The sequence below is a fragment of the Lytechinus variegatus genome, chromosome 6, assembly GCF_018143015.1.
Source record: "Lytechinus variegatus isolate NC3 chromosome 6, Lvar_3.0, whole genome shotgun sequence".
Classification (NCBI taxonomy): domain Eukaryota; kingdom Metazoa; phylum Echinodermata; class Echinoidea; order Temnopleuroida; family Toxopneustidae; genus Lytechinus; species Lytechinus variegatus.
Window position 1 is genome coordinate 43,888,853 of NC_054745.1, and position 24,257 is coordinate 43,913,109.

The window sequence follows — 24,257 nt, forward strand, 5'->3', positions numbered from 1 at the left end:
TCGTCACCAATGGTTTGACGTCGTATGGATCGCCTTTGCCGACGACGTCCTACTTACGAAAGCGACTGGCGCGTATAATCTGGAGAGATTGAAGAGCGCCATCATATTCAACAACAACAACAACAGTAATGATGACAGTTGAATGACAGTCGAACGAGTCTTCGTTATCAAACATGATGTCTTGTTATATATTGTTAAAACTCTCTTCATGTTTCTCTCTTTCTATTCAGTTCTTTCTTTCCCACTCTGTTCTTTTCACCCCTCACTCTATCTCTCTTGCTCTTCTTTTTACTCTTTGTTGATGTTCGGCATCTTTGAATGTATTATTTTATCCAATGTATAATTATGTATCTTTGTGTTTTTTTTTCTCATGGAACATCATTCTCAAGCTCATAGAGCTTAAGATGCTCCAGTCATGTATATATAATATAAATGATTATACTAATATGAATATCATGTAATGTTGAAAATGACGAATATATATATATGAATAAAATCAATCAATCAATGAATGTCCAATAAGCAATCAGAGAGGTTCTGCTATAGGCTCTGTAATTCTGTAAAAGTATCACATAGAAGGGCAAATCTAATCGTGTTTTTCTGCAATAAAAGCGTTTCCTTAATAGAATCATGCTCTATTAAAAAAATCTTTTTCTCAATAAAACAAAAATCCCAATTCGATACTGCCTGATTATCTTTTTCCGTTTGGTGCCTCAAAAGGGTACTCCAGGCTGAAAAAAATTGATTAAAATCGTACAAGAGATAACAAATTTACATTATATAATTTGCTTTATTTCGGTGAAACAATTAAATGCATGCGTTCATGAATATTTAATGAGCACATTGATTATATCATATCCCCTCTTGTTTAGACATCTGATTAAATGAGGTTGATATTCAATGATGTAACTCGCTTTATTATAGTGAAGACATTATCATTCACACGTGTATTAACATAATTATGACTTCATGCACAGCAAAAACTGTGGTGTTAACCGGTGTACATAGAGGACCACACCAGTTACTTTACACCGGTTTCAAATTGGTGGTGTTAGTTTTACACCTATAGGTGTTATTGCAACACCTATGGTTGTTACATTTACACTCTGTGGTGTTATTTTTAATCTCTAGGGTGTTATTTTAACACCTCAGGTTGTGGTCCTCTATTAACACCAATTGGTGTCAGTTTTTTAACACCACAGTTTTTACAGAGTGTAAAAACATAAGAAAAGGTAAAAAGGGGACAATACATCATCACTTCAACTAATGAATATTCATGACGACGTGCAAAAAAATCCTTTCACAAAATATTGCTAATCTTTAGTATTTGATAACATCATTATTCTTTTTTCAGATTTTGATGAAATTTTGAGGCTCCGTGAATTAACCCGAATTACCCCCTTAATTTGGAGCACAACTTTCTCACTTCCCCTCATCATCCCATTTTATTTAACACTCTCCGTCACCTGTACCTCTGTCGTAGAAACTTAGGAAAATATAAATCAAGTCAAGACATAAACAAATAATCCGTTCTGTCGAGTAATATGTTCAAAATCAAAACAGTTATAATCTTTTTTTATGCACAATATTATTTGAGTTTATACATCCAGGAAATCAATAATGTCTTCTCATTAGTGAAATTTAATAGAAGATGATGTTTCAATGACAAATTCAATTAACTGGCATTAGATTGATCATAGATTTGAATAAAAAAACCGAATGAAGGGCACTTTCCTAAGATATAAAGCTCATGCTACTCGGCAATATGCAAATTAAGGACGCTTGATACCCAAAACAACAAATCAATGCGAAAACAAGGCAGTATGCTTCGATACGATCAGCAGCAAGTTGCGCAGACTCATGGAATGTTTAAGGGATAACTGATTTACACTGTATTTAAATAGCGTTTCAAATTAAGAGTCGAAACATTGGCCTTTTAGTAACAACCTTCGTTCATCCTTCATGCCCTACCAGTGGCAAGAACAATAAAATCAAATAAAATAAAGTATAATAAATGAGCATGAAAAGCAATGCATATGAGGCAAAACAAATCTAAAAGGTAGTATAAGGGAGAGAAAATGTTGGCCTTTAAGAAATAAAACGAATTTTTGACATATTTTGATGTGATATTCAGACTGTATTTCCCGACTTTCCTTTTTCTCTTTCCTCCCCCATCCAGATCATGGAACTTTCTTTTGATTTGATTTTATCTATTTATCTATTCATTTAATGTATGTATTTATTTATAATTTTTTTTATTTATTTATTTATCTATTCATTTATTTATTTATTTGTTTATTTATTCATTTATTCATTCATTCATTCATTTATTTATTTATTTATTTATTTATTTATTTATTTATTTATTTATTTATTTATTTATTTATTTATTTATTTATTTATTCATTCATTCATTCATTTATTTATTTTATTCATTCATTATTTATTTATTCATTCATTCATTCATTATTTATTTATTCATTCATTCATTTATTTATTTATTTATTTATTTATTCATTCATTCATTTTTTTTTTTTTGGGGGGGGGGATTCGGGAAAATGTTCCAAAGTCCCCATACCCCGGTGTTCCCCTCCCTCCTCTAGCATTGTCTATCTCTTCCTCCTTTCCCTCACACTCCCCATTATTCTGACCCCCCCCCTTCTCTAAGTTCTAACTTTTTCTCGAACTCCATACCCCATCCTTTTCAATTTACACCCAGTAAACGGGCTCATTTCACTGATAATAGTTTTTCCCGAACTTTTACGTGCCTTTTTGCTTTACATTGAAGTCTAACCTCACTGACAAACCAAACTCGTACGTGCTTACTGTTTTGCATTAAGGTCAAAAGGTCCATTCTTTTTTTAAATTTTTTTTTCTCTTGTAAATCATGGTTTTGTGGGGTCAAAACCACATTTTTACAATTTGAAAACCCCTTAAAATGGAGGATGATTGAGATTTTGGTTTGGTTTCTTAATCATCACCTTCATCAATATTGGTCTGTAGAGCAATGACCTTGGAAGGCTTAAAAGCTTCTATAAATCACTATACTTTGTCTACCTTCTGTTTTATTTATTTATTCATTTATTTATTTATTCATTCATTTATTAATTTACGTTACTTATTTATTTATTGACTTGTGTATTTTTTTATTCATTCATTTAAAAGAGTGGCTCCATCAATGACTGGGCATACTCTTGTCAAAGTATCAATGTGGGCTTATGCCATTACCTCCGGACCGTTTATGCCATTACCTCCGGTCCTATATAGAGGCCTATAACAAAAAATCAAACACTAATGAACATCATACAACGTGAAGTTGAGACAAACAAACTGATAAATTAAGAACATAAAACAACACAAAGGGGCAGTTTATAAATTGATACACTGATCTCCCTGATTTATCATTAAAATAACTTTTAACCCTATTTTGATAATTATCCCCCCCCCCGTTCAGCTCCGCACCTATGCCTTCCTCCCTTCATGGACTTCCCCATGCCCGGCCATTCCGTATCTCTCCATGTATAATCATCATCGTCATCATCACCATCATCATCATCATCATTATCATCATCATCATCATAATCATCATTATCATCATCACCATCATCATAATCATCATTATCATCATCACCATCACCATCATTATCATCATCACCATCACCACCACCACCACCACCATTATCATCATCATCATCATCATTATTTTTGTTTTTATAATTAAGTTTGGAAAGCCATTTTCATAAATCAATGCAGCCGTGGATCCCGGATTCTACAAAGGTGACACAGGGGGGGGGGGGTTACTTCGCAAACTCTTCACTCGAGGCAAGTGGTCTGAATATGCAGCTGACAGTTCACTGCCAATGACCTGTGTGTACAGAAGGCCTCTGAAACCCCCATGAATTTATGCTAGTCTTGTGATAAGACCATCAGGGTCAGTGTCTTCAGATAGGAGGGTGGGGCGCATGCAACAGATGGTGGTAGCATGGGTCAACACTCATCCCCCCCACACACCCGATATCTGACTAGCGGTCGTACGGGCCTAATCACAACTGGCAGGCCATAGATATTCATTCGACCCAACCCCATTGCTCAATTTTCGAATTTGATATTGCTGATTGATAAAAATGAATGAATATGAGTGACAATCTAACACTGATTCTAGGGAGGGTACCTACTGAACTTACTTTATCCAAATTGGAAAGATATATCATCACTATGGAACTATATTTTTACTGGCGGAAGAATTAGGGTCATTTTACTCTCTCAGGTGATGAATTTGGTCCCGTCAGGTGAAGTTTTCACTGAAAATTCCAAATGATGCCGACATCCAGAGAACAGGTCTCTATGCAGTACACATAAATGACAAAAATAGTGAGACTAGATTCACTAGGTAGCCCTACTGTTACAGACAAGAGAGCTTGGAATATTGTCTTTACTCCAGACATGGTTTTGGTTTAAGTGTCATTTATGAGACTGTGCTTTCAGACTATAGAGAATGTTTCTCTCTCTTGTAAAAAACACTTTGGCTTGAGTATATTCCATATCTCATTCGAACGTCTTGAACCCCCCCCCCCCTTCATTAAAGGGATGGTCCGGGCTGAAAATATTTATATCTGAATAAATAGAGTAAAATTCACAAAGCAAAGTGCTGAAAATTTCATCAAAAACGGATAAAAAATAACGAAGTTATTAAATTTTATCAATATTTTGTGAAGACAGTTATATGTACATCGTCATGAATATACATTAGGTAGGCTGACGATGTCACACCCCAACTTCCTTGATTTATTGTATGTTATTACATGAAATCATAAATGTTTAATTTTTTCATATATGTGTAAATGATGTGTCTCAATTATGGTGAAATAAGTTGCGGAAATAAATAACTAATGCACTTAGTCAGGTGTAAATCTAATTGTTTGAGTTCTTGGTAGAACATTTTTAAATAAACCTTATTTCATATAATAAAATACATAAGAACAAGTGGGGAAATGATATCATCAGCCCACCTAATGAATATTCATAAAGACATGCCTTGAACTGTTTCACCGGAAAATGCAAATCTTTAAAATTCAGTAACTTTGTTATTTTGTTATCCGATTTTGATCAATTTCAGCATTTTACTTTGTGAATTTATGCTATTTATTGATATAAATATATCCAGCCTAAACCGTCCCTTTAAAACAAGTTTCCCTTGAAGTAGGCACTTAGTGTGTGTATGCAATGGATATTCATGGTGAGGGGACATTCTGAAAAGTCTCATTTTCCTCAAATCGTTGTTCATCATACATGGACCTCGATTAAACCACGCCCCTATAATGAACAGAACTCGCCAATCAAATGCGCTCTTACAACATAGATACAAATATTTTTTTTAGCGCAATTTAATGCTAAAAGTTTTTGTATCAGAGATAATAATTATAATGATATGTCATTTTTTATAGTGCAGTTGCTATGTGCATAGCACTCAACTGCGCTTTGATACTTGGTATCATTATTATTACCCCGGCTGTAGCTGAGCCGCAAAGCGTTCAATGAATAAATCCTATACCGGGTATACCATGCACCATGCTCAGAACTTCTTTTATGTTGCCCCTTTCCCTCTCATTTTCCTTTCACATTTATTGCTTTTCTCTTTTATTCCAATACATTTGTAGATTTTTTTTATAATAGTTCATTGGCCTTTTCTTCGGGGAGGGGGTGTTCTTCTAAATATAACATTAAAGGGGAATGAAACCTTTGGAACAAATAGGCTTGTGTAGAAACATAAAAATCAAAGAATAAGAATAAAGAAAGTTTGAGAAAAATCGGACAAATAGTGAGAAAGTTATGAGCATTTGAATATTGCAATCACTAATGCTATGGAGATCCTCACATTGGCAATGCGACAAGGATGTGTGATGTCACTGTTGAACAACTTTCCCTTTGGTGGACTATAAAATACCCTCAAAATGTCTCTTTTTGCTTTTTCTTATGATGATACAAACTCTTTATCCATGATGTATTCTTAAAAAATATGTATTACATGCCCTCATGTAGAAAGAACAGTATGATTTATGGATAGATGTGATAAAAGAGGCAATTCAAGTGAAATATATACTAAAGTAATGGGGAGAGTTGTTCACAAGTGACATCACACATCTTTGTCGCATTGCCAATTTGCTATCTCCATAGCATTAGTGATCGCAATATTCAAATGCTCATAACTTTCTCATTATTTGTCCGATTTTTCTCAAACTTTCGTTGATCTGTTTCTTTGATTTTTCTGTTTTCACACAAGCTATCTTGTTCCAATGGTTTCATTCTCCTTTAATTCCTGCCTGTTTGAAAACAATAACATACTTTTCATATTATTTATAGGGGAAATTTTCTCAAACAAATAACAATTATGAATAAACAGATTATATTTAAAAAAAACAGACCACCACATAAAGCTTAAAATTACATCACAATCGGAGATAAAAGTAATAAAAGTTATGACATTTTTTATTTTATAGATGGGGGTAACGATGACATCATTCACTCTCTATTTCTTTTGTATTTCATTTTATGAGACAATAACTGCTATTCTTATGTTTCTATTGTCGGATGATTCCTTCCCGAACATTGTATACTGCCGCTGAAAAGCAATAATAGTAATTACAATATTAAGTATGGCATAATGAGCAAAAACAAAAACTGAGGGATCAGATTTCGAAACTGGGGAACCAAAGTTCTTTAAAATGCGAGTGAGAGAAGTGAGCAAACAAAATCTAGAACTGTTTAATACAAACCGATCCGGCCTATCTCCCATTTTCTTTCTTTTTTTTATACCTCATGATTAAAAAAAATGTATATATTTCATTAATCCATGTCTTTATTACTTATCAATATTTTTTATTTATTCTTTTTTTATTTATTCTATTGCAGTTTATTTTATCACATTTTATTTATTTATTTATTCATTCATTTTTTTGGGGGAGGGGGTGGGGGGGGACTGGGCATTGCCAGTAGTACTGTAGGACAGATAGCATTGGCCATTATGCACCCAATTTGTCGTTATTCAGCTCCAGCTAAGCAATGTGTCAATAATCATTTATTTTTGTTTTCTTTAAATCATACCCACAATCGTCAATATTTACAAATATGCGGGATCAAAAACAGGACGAGAAATTATTTCAACGGCAGGAGGGCAAAGTCAAATACCTGAAGAACCTTCACGGTAATGTCGTAAGTCAGCAGCATGCTGCAGCATTCTTCGCCGTGCCTATCCCGGTGGGATCTCGCACCTACCCGATGGGAACCGCATTGTCCGACGGACCCCTACCAAGGATGGTCTATTAATAACTACCGTTCTTTCTTTTTTAAACAACCTCTCCAGATTTCATTCTGATGTCTTCTATTGGATTTAAAGGGGTACACCAGGATTAAGATAATCCTAGAGGGGTACATCAGGGGTGAAGATAATAGGATTTAGACAGGTGAAACAAAATCAGAACAAAATACTGAATATTGCATGATGCATCAAAAGCTGACATCAGATTAAAAAAAAACAAGGAATACGACATAAAAATATTTCATTATTTTGGTGAAACAGTTCAATATGCCTAAAGTCTTCATGAACATGAAATGAGCAGCTGAATATGTCATTTCCTCTACTTATTATTTTTTTATAAACATATTTATTCAAATATTGTCTGTCAGGAATTGAAAAAGATAGGATTGACTATAATGTGTATGAAAACCGACTTATGTAAAAATATGAAATAGTATATATATATTTGATAACATATTATAAGACCAATAAATTGCTTATCCGAGACGCTGTACATAACAATAGTTTGGTTTAGTTTATGTAAAATTCAATAACTTTCTTATTTTTATTATCAGATTTTGTTTTCAGCGTTTTGTTTTGAAACATCATCATCATCATCATCTTCACCATCATCATCATCATCATCACCATCATAATCATCATTATCATCATCTTCATCATCTTCATCATCATCATCATCATCATCATCTTCTTCTTCATAATCATCATCATCATCATTATCATCATCATCTTCATCATCATAATCATCATCATCATCATCATCATCATCTTCATCATCATCATCATCATTATCATTATCATCATCATCATCATCATCATCATCATCATTACCATCACTACCATCACCATCATCAGTTTAAAAAATAAAAATATAGAGCCAGTTTTCAGTTTATTTAATCTAGTTGGGTGGGTTGGGGGGGGGGGGGTCATGTAATCAGGTTCAATGTTTTTATCCATATAGTACTCAACTGAGCTATACGACCAATATCATTTGTGGATTTAGTTTCGCCCTATTCAAAGTCTATTTCAATTCAATTTAAATAACTGCATTATTTTCTTCCGTTTTCACAATATTTGCAATATAATCCATACAAAATATAAAGGACTGTAAATATATAAAAGATTCAAGAAGGCATATTTCCCTAAAGCAAAAAGCTATCCATGGCGATACCAAGACATGGTGTATTCCATACACTGCAAAAACTCCGGTGTTGATTTAACACCAGCCAGGAATGTATATGTCCACACCAGAGAAGTGTTCGTTAGTGTTCGTTTTGGTCTAACACCAGATAAGTGTTTAACTTTATACAACACCAATTAGTATTGAAACAGCGTCGGTTTGATTAAAAACTGGGGTTGTTTAACACTTCTCTGGTTTGGACATATATATAGATTCCGGGCTGGTGTTAAATGAACCCCGGAGTTTTTGCAATGTTTGTTTATCATTAAATTCTCTATGCACATTTATGAAATCCTTTATCCGCTCATTGTGGTAAAAAAGGATTTTTCCCAAGTATAATAACCAGTAATAATGACTGCTTTCTCTTTAATATTGACATAGCGTCAATTGAGAAACCACTGCAATTTCATGCCCATTGGTTTACTTTTTATATCAACATTTCCTGGACTATGGAACCGAATCCGAATTGGAGAATTTTCTAATCGAAAAATGACAAGAAAAAAAGGGTATAAGTTTCAAGTTTATTTTTATTGATTTCAAATCCAAACATGAAGAGAATATATGAAGAAAATGATTAAGGAATGAAAGAATGATTGTACAGATAAGGGTGTGAGTTTAGAAGAGGATACAGAAAAATCGGGGAGGGGGGCACAGAGAGGAGAGAGACCACGCCCTCTGTAGACTAAACATGGACTAGATATAGACGTCTGCTTTGCTGTCCATCATGACGTCACAATGATTATTGACAGGTGTCAATCAACGCTAAGCAGTCATTTGTTCACAGCTCAATGCGCACAAGAACGACGACAAGGTCGATGCGTTGTCTTCGCTTGCAGACCTCTTATGAAAACCGAACAGCGTTAGAAGACTTCTTTTTCACCCTTACTATTTCCATGGACTGTCTTTCTTTCTCTCTCTCTCTCTCTCTCTCTCTCTCTCTTTCTCTCTCTTTCTTACTCTCTCTTTCCTCGCCTCTATTATGTACTGTCTGCAAGAAAATTTATTTGAAATTAATCGCAAATTTTAGTCGCAAACTTCGAAGTAATAGATCGATTTAAAATAAGGAAAATCACTTTATTTTCGTTGATGCAAGAAACAGACTACCCGGTAATAGTGATCAATGGTAAATTTGAAATTAATGGCATATGTCCTGGGAAGGTGCTGACGATGATGATCCACAGCGCCATGGAACCTTCGTTCGTTTCTGTGTAGTGAAGACGACGACGATGATGATGATGATGGTGGTGGTAGTGGTGGCGATGGAGATGATGATGATGCTGATGATGGTAGTGATGATGATGATCCATAGCTTCATGGAACTTTCGTTTTGTTGCTATGTACCAGTGATGACGATGATGATAACGATAATGATGGTGATGATGACGGTGGTGGTGGTGTTGTTGTTGGTGATGATAATGATGGTGATGATGATGATGATATAGGTGATGATGATGATAATGTGATGGTGGTGGTGGTGATGCTAATGGTGGACTGGTGATGATAAAGATGATGATGACGACGACAATGATGATGATGATATTGATGATGATAGTGGTGGTGATTGTAGCAGTCTTAATTCAACCGGATGAATTGCAAATGTAGCGGCAATGGAACGAGGATATGTCTCGCAATTTATAGTATCCTTTAAAAACATCACGTAGACAGTAAAAACACTGTTTACGAACCTTACAATTGTCTAATATCTTAATCAACAAAGTTCATTTTATAACACTTATTCCTCAAAATTTCATAGAGTAAACGCCACTGCATAAAATCTTAAACATGTTTGTGACAATTGTGATTCTTCTACCGACTCATGCGAATACAAAGTACCTCAGTTGAGACGAGTAGTGTCTTCGAATAAAGACTATCACTTTGAGGGCCTGTCTGTCTATATTGAGCAAAGGTACTCAATTACCCTACTATACAAACATTGATATAAACAATATATTGAGACTAACAAATGACTAGACACGAAACAAGATTTTGTAAACATTACCGACGCTGACAAAACTCTCCATTATAAAGATGAAATGAAAAGAAAAAGAGTGATTTCTTTTCGTGCATTGGAGACCGTGTCACGTAATACAGCTTTCATCTGAAACCTTGTATCGCGGCTATGTGATTATTTCAATATTTACGGTTTAGATTTAGAGAAACATCGCTATTGTTAAACTCCTATTACAAAGCATGCCAAGAAAAGGTAGAGGGCTTATTAAACCCACTTTCGTGTTTTAAACATCCGTGGTGTTAGCAAACCCGGAGTTTTTCAGATTCTGTGAATCTGCGATTTTAGGATATCGTAAACATGCGTGTTAAGGGTGACTTTACAAGGCTTCTTGGTCGGAAACATGTTTGGAAAACATTCAATCTTTGATTTCCCCCTAACATTCCAGAGTTGACGTTAGCAAGGCGATCATTGGTCGATTGAAATTAGCTGACGATGACAGCGTTTCGTTCATCTTCACTCCCGCCCGGACGCCGTGTTCCTCGATCACCGTTTTCATAATTTGATATCTCCTGTCACGAGAGCCGAATGATCATCACCACCACTTACATTATCGACCATTGGTCATCAAATTGGCAACCATACAGGCATGTATTACATTTTATCTCATTGAATGGAGTTTATCTTTGACTGAGGGCAATCATCTAGCATACTTATGATAAAATAACTTCATGATTTCTTCAACTATTGGTGTGATCCGGCTTTATAGTGGTGGAAATGTTTACGACTTCTAGTAAAATGAAATCGAATCTGGTAGTACAAGAAACGAACACCGAAACTTTAAACATCTAATTAATTTAAGCATCGCCTCTAGAGTATTGAGTGCATCATCATTGAACTGACTTCGCAAAAAGTAGAGGTTTTCCATATTTTCTTCGGATATTGATGACTTTCGGCTCGCATTACTTGCTCGATTTAAATTCTTTCTTCGATTCGAGGTAAAACACGTGACATACCCGTGGACATCTTACTCTCTCTCTCTCTCCCCCTCTCCCTCACTTCAGCCCTAGATTGAATGACTGATCAGCTATTAGACTTGATAAAGTACAATGACACCAACGTTCTTCCTCCTCGACAGGGGAACTCTATCATCTATGGTTGGACTCCAATACGACTTCCAAACCAGGCTTTTTCACCACCTCATTGCCATCAAAACGAATCATCTAACGCCAATGATCGTTTAGTGCGACCTACAGATGCGAAGGGGTTAAAGCCCACCATACTCGGAACGTGAATCGCATCATAGGGGTAATAGAGGTTTCAGAAGGGTGCAACTATAGGGTGCGGTTTTACCCCATTGTGGTTGCATTTGGAGTGGTGAAAGATGTTCAATAATTCATGGCTAAATATTTTAATTATCTGAAGGTCATTATACCTTGATACATTAACCTTTTAGGGGCAAACGGACGGATAATCATTTGGAAGTATACACTCACGAAGTCTACTGTCAAGAGTTTATACCACTATCACCATCCCCACCAAACTGACCCTAACTGCTCTTGAATTAAGTCACGCCTTTGGACATTTTGAATTACCTATTGAGAGACAACACTTTAACTGATGTAGCTGCACTTAATATATATGATACGAACGTCATTTTCTTAGGGTCACGTTACTATAAGTTGATCCATAGGTGGAGAGTTAGTAATATGTATTTCTCTTTTCATTTTGTTTCCAGTCTGTATAATACGATAAAACAAAAGATCGAAAGTAAAATTTCAGCTTGCGGTTAACTACTTATGAAATCAGATCGTGTTCATGTGCATGACGTCACTCATCACCTGACATTCCATCGTAATTTCATGAGATGTCACATGACAGCGAATCAATTATTCCTTTACCTCTAACGGGTTGTGATACATTCCTAGGACGAGCCAAACCCTTCGCCACTCCGGATATATCGTTTCAGCGGGTCAGCGGAAATAAAACCGCTTAGCGATGATTGGTAGAAAATGATTTGAGGCCTGGTAGACTACTATTGTTTTAGATATTATATTTTTATGATTTAACAGATCCAGTACGTATCACACCTTATCAACCGCCGTCTCTATCAGTATCACTCTCCACGTTGGTAAACTTAAGCTTGGAATCAAAACCGCTGTCAATTTGTATCGAGGAATATGGACACATAAATCATTGTGATGCCACGAATGTTCTCTGATGACATCACGTCTAAAAACCTTCACATTGAATCTGGACCAGCCTTAAATGTGATTTATTTTTAGCAAGTTGGAACATTTTGATGCCTATGATTGATTGATGAGCAGGGTGAGGATTGTAAAAAAGTGATTTTTTGTGGAGAAAATGAGAGTATAAAAGGCAGAGGAATCACATTTGATTGTAGGATAATTCAACAGTGACGCCAAACGCTTGGTTACACCCAACTGTGTTTTTCCTTCGTTATTTTAACCTCGAATTTATCGGAGCGAGCTACTTTATCCGGATGGAAATGTTTTGCATTTTGATAGTTTCGAATTAATGTTATATTATTGCAAAAGAGCTGGTTTGTTACATGGACGTCTCGATGAATTAAAACAGACATTTTAAGACGAGAGCTGATAACAATGAGAAGATTAACGACTGAACATTTTGACTTTTCAAAACATATTTGATATCTTTGCGAGTTTTCATAATCCCTTTGGGGAAATTTTTTTCATCGCTTGTGCTGAGGTTTATTTTTGGTGCTTAACATAACCTTGACTTCAGCATTCCTTTGTATGAAACAAAGCCTTTGTCTTCATTGTGAGTAAAAATGTTTTAAAACAATAGACATCATTCGCCAATAACGTTTTCTCGTGTGGATCACAGACAAGCTAAAACATCATCGTCATAAGAATCAGCAAACTTTGTAGGAGTTCAGTCGCAAGCGAAGAACACCATGGAGAAGTGCAAGTTAAGGATTCGTTACGATGTGTCTTTGAGGACCATGTCTTCTCCCTGCACTTTATGCATTTCAAACATCATGAGAAACTCGGTCTTCCTTTTGACTTTGATCACTGTTTTATCAGCAATGAGCATGAACGGAAGGCCTGAGTGTCAACTGGTTCAGCTTCCGATGTGTGCTTCGATGCCTTACAACCTAACCAGAATGCCCAACCTTCTACATCATAGCACGCAAGAGAATGCCAAGCTGGCTATCGAACAGTTCTTGCCGCTTGTCAACACCAACTGCAGTGGTAACCTGACTTTCTTCCTATGCGCGATGTACGCGCCCATTTGCACAATGGGTTTCATGGAGGAACCTGTGCCTCCTTGTAAGAGCATCTGTCAGAATGTGAGGGCGGGCTGTGAGCCTATAATGGTAGAGCACAATGTGTCTTGGCCTGAATATCTGTCTTGTGATCAGCTACCTGAGTATACTTCCGGTGTGTGTATCACCAGAGATGCCATCGTTGACTCGGGGCCAACCATGGACCAGTTTCAACCCACTCCTGCAGGTAAGAAAAAAAAACTTGTAAGGCGCCCTCTCATCCACCTAAGATCAAGATCACCATGTCCAACGAATATTCTGTCACCTGTAATATTTTAGTTTACTGTATCATTAGTCGTGATGGAGTGATGACATTTTTAACCCAGTTCCACAAGACCTACAATTGTTTGTAACTTCCATGTTGACATTGATTTAAATTTTTATTGAATAAAAAAAATCTCCTTTTGTCTGTTGACCAATGTTAGCAATATGCCGGTTACAATACTGATAAAGCAAATCATTAAAAATCGAGACCAATATGATGATTTTTTATATGATATTGTTTTGTCATGATTTTAATTTATTTTGATACAGGGCCCCTTGGTCGAGCAGTTCTTGTAACTGAAAGGGCTACCCTGTTAAAATAAAACGACAAATAAAATAAATAAATGATGCTTCATAACGAGATATCAGTTGGTCCCAGTCAAAACTTCTGTTTGTTAAGCAAGGCCCACAATTCTGAACTAGCCACCTTGGCTGCGAAACACAAACATCCGGAATCAATAAAATCTATAAAACCGACATTGCCATCATACAAACCATTTCAAACAAACTCAAAACTTTTTTCCCCTGTCCGTTCTTAATTCTTTAAACGTGTTGAATATATTCACTTGGAGAGCACAATATATACAAATAATCTGTTCCTTATATAGAGGCCTTCACTGAAAAAAACGCCGGTGTTAATTTAAAACCAGCCTAAACTCTATGGTGAGACGACATTTGCTCGTGCGACAATTAATCCGATCTTAATATCTTATATGGGATAGGGATAGAGTTAGGATTGTAATAGAGTTTTTGGTTCAGAATAATGTAGAGATAAGAATTAGGGATTATTTAGTTTGGGAGGTTGGGTTTTATGTTTGGCTTAATGTGCAGATTTTCCATCGGAGCAATTGTCGCCGGAGAAAATGTCTTTAGTGGTCCGCACCAGAGAGGTGTTGAAACAAAGCCGGTTATGCGTTAGGCTACGAATTCGGCATTTAAACTGCGGGTGAACAGGGCATTAAGATCAGGCACCAGTGCCGTAGATATATTTTAAGTGTTTAATGTAATTGTTATTATTATTAGTTAGTTATTGTAAAGCGCTTTGATCTTATTTTTGGTAAAGCGCTCTATAAGTACCTGTTATGTATGTATGTAAGCAACACCAATTAGTGTTAAACCAATATCGGTTTGATTCTTAACTGGTGTTGTTTTGACACCTCTCTGGTGTGGACCCATATAGATACCAGGCTGGTGTGAAAGGGATACTCCGGGCTGAAAATATTTATATCTAAATACATAGAGTAAAATTCACAGAGCAAAATCATGAAAATTTCATCAAAATCTGATAACAAATAGCGAAGTATATTGAATTTCAAGATTAAGCAATGTACTGTGAAAACAGTTATATGCACGTCATCATGAATATTCACTAGGTGCACAGCAAAAACTGTGGTGTTAACCGGCGTACATAGAGGACCACACCAGATATTTTACACCGGTGTTAAATTGGTGGTGTTAGTTTTACACCTATAGGTGTTATTACAACACCTTTGGTTGTTACATTTACACTCTTTGGTATTATGTTCAATCTTTAGGGTGTAATTTTAACACCTCAGGGTGTGGTCCTCTATTAACACCAATTGGTGTCAGTTTTAACACCACAGATTTTACAGTGTGGGCTGACGTCCCATGCCCACTTTCCTATTTCTTATTTCATTACATCTAATCATATTTTCCCCTTTTTACATACATGTGTGAGTGATATGTCTCCCTTGCAATGAAATAAGTTGCAGCAATGAACATCTAATGCACTTCAGTTGCTATTCCAATATTTTTGGTTCTTGAAGAAAAAATATTTGAACAAACCTTATTTCATATAATAAAATGCCAAATTACAAGTAAGGAAATGGCAGCAGTTTGCTCATTGAATATTCATGAAGACATGCCTAGAACTGCTTTACGGAATAATGCAAATCGTTAGGATGCTAAAACTCTGTTATTCCTTGTCCGACTTTGGTCAAACTTTCAGTGTTTTGTTTGTCTGATTTTTCTTAATGTGTTCAAATCAAATTATTTTCAGGGTGGAGTACCCCTTTAAATCAACACTGGCGTTTTACAGTGTATTGAACATCCTATTTTATGCTTGGTGTTCAAGTTTCACTAAAGCCCACTTATCCTCAATATCTATTAGAACTTTTATCTGATGCTATGACAATTAGAATGTTTTATCTGATGCTATGACAATTTTGTTTCGACAGTAATTCTTTAGGGTATGAAATATTTAATTTTCGTTTAAGTTTTGTGCTATAATTTTTTGTTCTTGTTATATGTTTGTGTTTTGTAATTTTGTCTTTCCTATATTCTATTTTACATGTCCGTCTTCGCAGGATTATAGTTACTATAGCATAATAATTGCTATTATAAATATTGTCACCGTTATCATTATTATTTTTTTTTCTTTTCTTACAAAATCAAGTATTTTTCAACCAACAAATTTGTTTTTATTTTTTTTGTTAATGTTGTATAAATAAAAAATGTTATTTTACTGGGTCCTAAGCAATACAAGCTTTGCTTTTAATTTAGGTTCCCCCACTTTTGTTATCTTTTTTTGACAAATTATTGTTAATTTTCGATTTTGTGTAACTATTTCTTGATTGATATGTATTATTGTCATATATGATTTGTTATTGTAAACGAAAGTGGAAAAATAAATTCAAATCAAATCAAATCAAAAACTTAATATTAAAATAAATAAACTTCCACAATTTCCCTTTGACAAACACGATTGATTTTTCTCCTACTAGATTGTTTTGAGGACATTATAACTTGAAGAGCAGTAAAAAGATAACCTCTTCTGGTAGTCAAATTGGCAACATCTATATCTCTCGTCATTAATAATTTTAGAATTTAAAAATTATGTCACGTATATCAGCACGTCAATTTTGAAAAAAAAAGAATGAAATGAAACTACATGCCTTTGGTTTCGCGCTCAGTTAATCCCGAATAAAAACAATTTCGGAAATTTAAAGAGTTTTCTTTGAATGAAAAATGTTGCAGAATTCCATCACGTTTATAACCATGACCTTTGGCAGTTCAACTCATAATATTGCACAAATGATTTTCCCTCTTTTCTCATGTCTGACTCATACACTGTAGTATTTATAATGCTTTATCATGTACAAATATATTTTGTTAATTGCATTTACTTTAATAATTACAATTATACTTGCTTATATAGCGCTTAAAACTTACTTTGTCAGAAGTCTCTAAGCGCTCTACAGTCTATATGCAGCATAATTACCCTGGCTTTAGCAGTGCAGCTGTTCCGCGCGCTGCGTTTCAAGGAATAAATTCCTGCCAGGTATCCATTTACCTCACCTGGGTTGAGTGCAGCACTTTGTGGATCAATCAACTTTACTCTTCATGAATTTTATTTGCTTCTTCAAGATCCCTTTTTTACCTTTAAATATTTATCTTACTTTCTCTCTTGGCTCATATTTGACCAGGCTTCTTTCTCTCCGCGCTCTCTCTCCCTCTCTGTTTATGTATGCCTGTCTCACACACAAACGCACACACTTTTTTGTCCTCATCAGAGCTATTTATTACATTAAAATCAATAAACAAACACAGGCAATAATACAATTGATTTCACTTTTCACAAGCTTTTGATTTTATTGTACTGTTTTTCTGTTATTTTTTTTTTATCTTATTACTCTTTTCAAGAAATCTCAAATTGATGACTAATTCTCTCTTGAAACCTGACAACATAGAAAAATAACTGAATTTTGCTGAAGTGAACTGAGCCCACATATAGACTCTATAAATCGTATATTGTGTGGAAACCAAAATTACGTTCAGAAAAGCCATATTTTCATTTTCAACATCGTGGCCAAAATCAATGTTTTCTCATTAATTTGAATATTCACATTAAACTGGATCTTAATAAACGCCCACATACATTTCTTTCTTTATTTCTATATGATTTCATCCCCCCCCCCTTTTCCCTTTGCATGCACATGTACCCATGGTCCGCATACATTCGTTATTCCGAAGGTTCGTTATTCCGAAAACAAAGTAAGGTTCGTAATTCCGAAGGTTTGTTAATCTGAAAACGAAACGAGGTTCGTAATTCCGAAGGTTCGTTAGTCCGAAAACGTAACGAACCTTATTTCGTTTTCGGATTAACGAACCTTCGGAACAAGGAACCTTATTTCTTTTTCGGATTATCGAACCTTCGGAATAACGAGCCTTCGGAATAACGCCACAAATGTTCGGATTAACGAACCCTTATTCGTTTTCGGATTAACGATCATCGAGGTATAGGCCATTTACGTGTTTCGGAATTACGAACCTTCGGCATTACGAAGTGTAACCCCCATTGTCTGATCCGATCTATCTATATTCTTTCTTCCTCTTAACCGGAGTGATTCGTAATCTGGTTTCTTCCTTTGTGTGTGGTTAGTTTTTATTCAATAATCACAATTTTATTCATTATTTTTTATTGGCACATTTTACATTAGATTAAATCTTCGAGTATCTTGTTTTGTCATGATCAATGGACCCGTTTCTCGAAACCACAAGACCCAGATTTGAGAACATAACACACTCCATACATTATGACGAAAGGGATGTATATAGATTTCTATACCAGTTGGAGAAACTATCCCCGTTTGCAAGCAGGGTGGGATTTTTAAGGTCATGCTGAAAGAAAGATGTTTACAACATAATGTAGACTTCCTGGTGTGTGGGGGCGCTATGACATAATATTGTTATTATGATTGACGTAAAGATTGACATGTCCACAAATATTAAAGGGGAGACGTAATTTCGCAATAGTTGTTCTTCAAATTATGCATGTTAACACTTTTTTCATGAATGTTATTTATATTGAGCCAAGATCATTGTTAAAATAACCTTCAGATCTATGCTTTATTACTTATTTGGATTGATAAATAAATCACAGTCATAACACAATGAAAAAAGGACAAAGGGAGGGAGGGAGGTGAAGAAGAAGAAGAAGAAAAAAAAAGAAGGAGAAGAAGAAGGAGAAGAAGGAGAAGAAGAAGAAAAAGAGGAAGAAGAAGAAGAAGAAGAAGGAAAAGAGGAAGAAGAAGAAGAAGAGAAAAAAGAGAAAGAAGAGGAAGAAGAAGAAGGAGAAGAAGAAGAAAGAGGAGGAGGAGAAGAAAAAGAAAAAGAGAAAGAACAGGAAGAAGAAGAAGGAGGAGAAGAAGAAGAAGAAGAAGGAGAAGAAGAATAAGAAGAAGGAGAAGAAGAAGAAGAAGGAGAAGAAGAACAAGAAGAAGGAGAAGAACATGAAGAAGAAGGAGGAGGAGGAGAAGAAGAAGAATAAGAAGAAGAAGGAGAAGAAGAAGAATTAGAGGAAGAACAGAAGAAGAAGAAGGAGGAGAAGAAGAAAAAAATGGAAAAAAGATGAAGAAGAATCAGAAACCGATGAGATAAAGGGATAAAAACCTTTTAGGCTTATAATAATTTCCAATGATTTATTTCATGTCTCTTTTATAATTTCCAAAATCAGATTAATTTTCAAACAATTTTTTTAATGTTTTTCTTGGTTACAAAGTTTGCAATATAAGTTATGGAAATATAATCCAAATTGAAAGTAACATATAAATATATATATATATATATAAATGCCTATATATATATATAAATGCCTATTATTATCATCATTAAAGTAAAAACAGAGAACGCAGATAGCTAAAGCTTCATCGAAATCACACAAGGAATAACAAAAATTATGATATTTTTACAACTTTGCATTATTTTGGTGAAACAGTTCTATACATTTTTAAATGAATATGCAATGAAAAGCTGATGATTGCACATCGGCACTAATGATTTTGTATTCATTTATTCCTTTTTCCTCTCTCTCTTTCTGTCGCTCTCTCTATCCAGTTCCTCAGGTGCCACCAGGTAATTGTGACGTATGCCAGTACGATTATGAGCTATCACGTGATCTGTTTTTCGAGAAGGAATATGAATTTGGTAAAGTATCTAGTTAAACTACTTAAGCTATATACTTGAAAATTCTTTTGAAGTCAAATTGAACAGCAATAAATGATATTTGAATGTAAATGAACTTATAAATGAAGATTAAACAAAAAGAAAATAAATACTATAAGATTTAATGATCAGTAACTTACAGTTTAGATTAGTTTGGTTACCTGAAATGTAGCTTAGTTTAGTTAAGATCCGTTCACATGGCCTCTCCTTCTTCCAATTAAGTAGCTAAAGGTTTAATTTCACATAGTTTTTTTTTGTTTAGCTCTGTAGAGTATTGTGGTTTGGTTCCGTTTAGGTTAGCTTAGAAAGATTCGAATTTTGAATATTATGATTTATATTGTCATTTCGGAGAATGTCTTTTTACATTTTATCAATATTCCACATTGATACCAGTCTCCTAAAACATTTTTTGAAATAACTTTTATGTTTTTTTTATTTGCCTATAATATTTTACAGTGATTCGTGCAAGGGTCGAGGGTTTCTTTTCCGGTACTCGAAGGGGTGAAATGTACATCCGGGTTATTATACATCACGTGGTACAGTTCAGTGAGATTCACATACCAGTTGGAGAGGTAAGAGTCACGTGACAGGAAATTTAGTTTCATGGGTTCCGTTTATTAGTTGTCATACAAGACAAAAGTAAATTCACACCGATTAATACCACGATAGAATAGAACTTGAGCGGAAAGCCATATCAACTTTGATGGAAATCTGTCAAAGTTTTAAGGGTGGTGGTGGTCTGTTTTTGTGACGTCATTTTTGTGTACGATTACAGAATATTTTTTTTTTTAATTGGTTTAGCTCCAGTAACACATTTTGTAATCGAAATCTGAAAGGTTTTACAATCGGCCTAAATATGAAACCTTGGAATTCATCTCTTTTTTTGAGGGGGGGGGGTTGAAATAAAAGAATTATGAAATCGCCGCTCATGTCGTTCAGGCCTGTAAATGAAGCTTTGATTCATGTTTATATACCGGATAGCAAGTTGTCACTATATGCAGTGTGGTATTGCACCGTCTTGTACCTACAAGGCGAAACGCAATAACTCTTAATGATAATGATTTCTACCTTAATTGAATGGTGATAATCATGATTGGAAAAAACACAATGTCCCACCTTGTGTTTCACAGTATGATATATTGTGTGAATTCAACTTCACACTGTTAAAGTTGAGCATTTCAACAGTGAGTGTGAATCGCATCAATACATAATAATTGCAATTTTCACATCGTCATGTCTGTGAACACACGCCCTCTGGATGTACCCACGGTACAGTGTGAAATCAACACCAACACTACAAATAAGAGCATTTTAAAGGAGATGCGAACCACAGTCTTAATACCACCACCTCAAGTCTTCAATTATTCATATCTGGACAGTGTCAAAACTCATAATGAAACATTCTGATGTGTGTAGTCTTAAATTATAGACCCACTCAAAAAAATTTTTATTTCACTACCTATTATATATACATACCGTAGTAATTATGGTACTAAGTAGTAAAGCAAGTACTTTCATACTTGTTTTTTGGATTTTATCTTCTTTATTATTGATAGGTATATCAACAGGTATATTTCAAGAATAACTTTTTACAAGACTAATTCAATGATTTGATCACACAGTCTTGGTCAGTTTAATCCCCTTGAACCACATCGACCGTGTGAATACACTGAATACTCTATGAATACTCCGTTAACATTTTGTGAACGCACCGTGAACACTCAATACACTGTGAACACACTGAATACACTGTGAATGCATCGTGAACACCCTGTGAAAGCACCGTGAACACATTGAATACACTGTGAATGCACTGTAAACACTGTGTGCACTGTAAATACACTGTGAATACCCTGTGAGCAGACTGTGAACACACTGTCAATACACTGTGAATACACTGTGGATACACTATGAACACAGTGTGATCACACAGTGAACAAACTGAATGCACTACGAATACACTTTGGATGTGGACACACTGAATACACTGTGAACACATTGTGGACACACCTCTGAAAACACTAATTTTCCTGTAAGCACACTGTGAATACATTATGAATACAAAGTCAACATACTGTGAACACACCGTGTGCACTCTGGGAACGCATCGTGAATACTATGTTAATGCACCAAGAACACTCTGTGAACACACCGTCAACACACAGTGAACGCACTGTCCACACTCTGCAGTCTAAAAAAAAATGAAGAGCTACGAATAGCTAATTCAACTCTTAAAGAGCGTGTACAGTGATTGCACTTCGTAGTGCTGATTTTTCTCGTTAAAAATTGAACTAGGCAACTCAGCACTCCGAAGTGCAGTCACTATACACGCTCTTAAGGAGCGTGTATTAGCTCTTCGTTTTTTAGAGTGTGTGAACGCACCAAGAACACACTTTTAACGCACTAGGAATACACTGTGAACATACTGCTAACACTCTGTGAACCCTCTGTGAACGCACCAAGACACACTGCGAATACACTGCTAACACTCTGTGAACGCACCAAGAACATACTGTGAACACACTGCAAATAAACTGCTAATGCACTGTGAACGCACTGTGGACACACTTTGTGACATTGTGTTATTTCAATGCAGAAGTGAAACACAAGTCTACTCTTATTAATTACGGTAATATTTACTTTTGATTATAGGTCCAATTGTGGGTCAACAACTACTGCGCATGTCCGATGCTAACGCCCGGTGAAGAATACATGATCATGTGTTATCAAGATATAATCAACGGTAGATTGTTACTCGAAAATGACTGCTTGGCGATTCCATGGCAGAACAGATACAGCAAGAGGGTTAAGGTAGGTTTATTATATATGCCTTGTAATAATGGAGTTTACGATGCGATGGAGACGATAGCTCGCGGTAAATGACGGAATTGTGATCGAGTCGGCCTCTGACTGCGCATGCGTGAACGCTACCACATTTCACCTATCTGTGCTTTTTGTTGGTGTTTTTTTCATTATAGAAAACTCTTTAGTATAACCAACCTCCCGTGCAGGAACTCTTTATATGCACTTTAAAAAGGTTTACCAATATTGCGTAAAGTGAGAACATACATGTTGGTTGGATAAGGAGATTCCAAATATTTTGTAAATTTTACGCAATGTTGAAATTTACCCCTAAAAATGGATTTTGCCCAATATTGGGTAAAAACACACATCAATCATTCATGGTCCCTTTCTACCCAGTTTGTATAAACTTTTACTCAGTGTTTTTAGAGTGTGGGGGAGCGTTTCTTGAAGGACTTGCAGAATTTTCTTTCCATCTCCCTTCGTAGCCAATCATCTAAAATAGGTGTCTTACCTTTAGTTAAAAAAAATGGCAACAAAAATATCCTAAACTGCGATGACTTCAAACGCTCAATAATGCTTCTTTTCTGTTGCCAAATGTTTTAATTTTTTCATTTCTTTAAGCATAGCTCAACCACAAGACATTTACCTCTTAAAATCTTTAAAACCAAAATAATTAAAAATTGAACGTTGAGTGTTGAACGTCATCAACTGATTTGCATATTATCCATTACCTCTGTGTGAAATGTTTTCATTTTCTTATTTTATATTCAATTTTAATGTTGGGATTGAGTTCACCTTTAACCCTCCAATACCTTCAAAAATTATTTAATTTTTCTTTTGTAGGACTATGCATTATAAGGGATGATACATAATTCATTCTTTATACAAAAAAAACAACATATTGTCTGGGTATATTTGTCCTTTGATTTTTCAAATAAGCTATTGTCCTATATGTTCTCATTTTGTTAAATTGGTAATTTACCAATGAAATCAGTTCCTTGATAAAATATTTCTTTTTCTATTTAAATTCTTCTCTTTCTTGTAGAAATGGGGCCAGAAGCTTCTGTACGATCAGCGATATCGAGATTCAAGTGATTCCAGGAGTAATAGAAGAAACAGGGATCTCTATTACCTATATGGATAGGTCAGAGGTCATGACCTTTTTATCAGAGGTCAATGAACTTCTCCGGTGCTGATGTCACAATCGATCGTCTTCAAGTATGTGGCGAAACAGCATGCAAATGTGGTCATATTTAAATTATGTGGTTCAGAAAAAAAAGCTTTCAAAGCTTAACGAATGATGGTAATGGATAATAATAATATTAGAATAGAGGCTTTGCAAACAGCTATTCAATTATCGTACAGTGCATAATAATGATATCAACATAGTGTTTTCTTTGATATCAAACTTAAATGTCAAACTCAATTATCAAGTCAAATCCCCTTTTAAAGCATTTGAGAAAAAATTGTT

At 35.1% G+C, this 24,257-nt stretch overlaps 1 protein-coding gene across 1 annotated transcript; it reads left to right on the forward strand.

Annotated features, from left to right (window-relative positions):
• The first annotated feature begins 11,112 nt into the window (after nt 1–11,112).
• On the forward strand, nt 11,113–23,975 carry LOC121417513 (secreted frizzled-related protein 3-like). The gene is made up of 5 exons (XM_041611235.1): nt 11,113–13,940; nt 19,874–19,963; nt 20,438–20,553; nt 22,634–22,792; nt 23,832–23,975. The coding sequence occupies exons 1-5, from the start codon at nt 13,382–13,384 to the stop codon at nt 23,928–23,930; spliced, it is 1,023 nt and encodes a 340-aa protein (XP_041467169.1). The 5' UTR covers nt 11,113–13,381; the 3' UTR covers nt 23,931–23,975.
• The last annotated feature ends 282 nt before the right edge of the window (nt 23,976–24,257 follow it).

Excerpts from the sequence above, each read along its gene's own strand:
- LOC121417513 (XM_041611235.1), top strand. The coding sequence starts at position 13,382 with ATGGAGAAGTGCAAGTTAAGGATTCGTTACGATGTGTCTTTGAGGACC. Across the intron at positions 20,554-22,633 it reads TTCACATACCAGTTGGAGAG|GTCCAATTGTGGGTCAACAA; the intron begins GTAAGAGTCACG and ends TTTTGATTATAG. Across the intron at positions 22,793-23,831 it reads GATACAGCAAGAGGGTTAAG|AAATGGGGCCAGAAGCTTCT; the intron begins GTAGGTTTATTA and ends TCTTTCTTGTAG.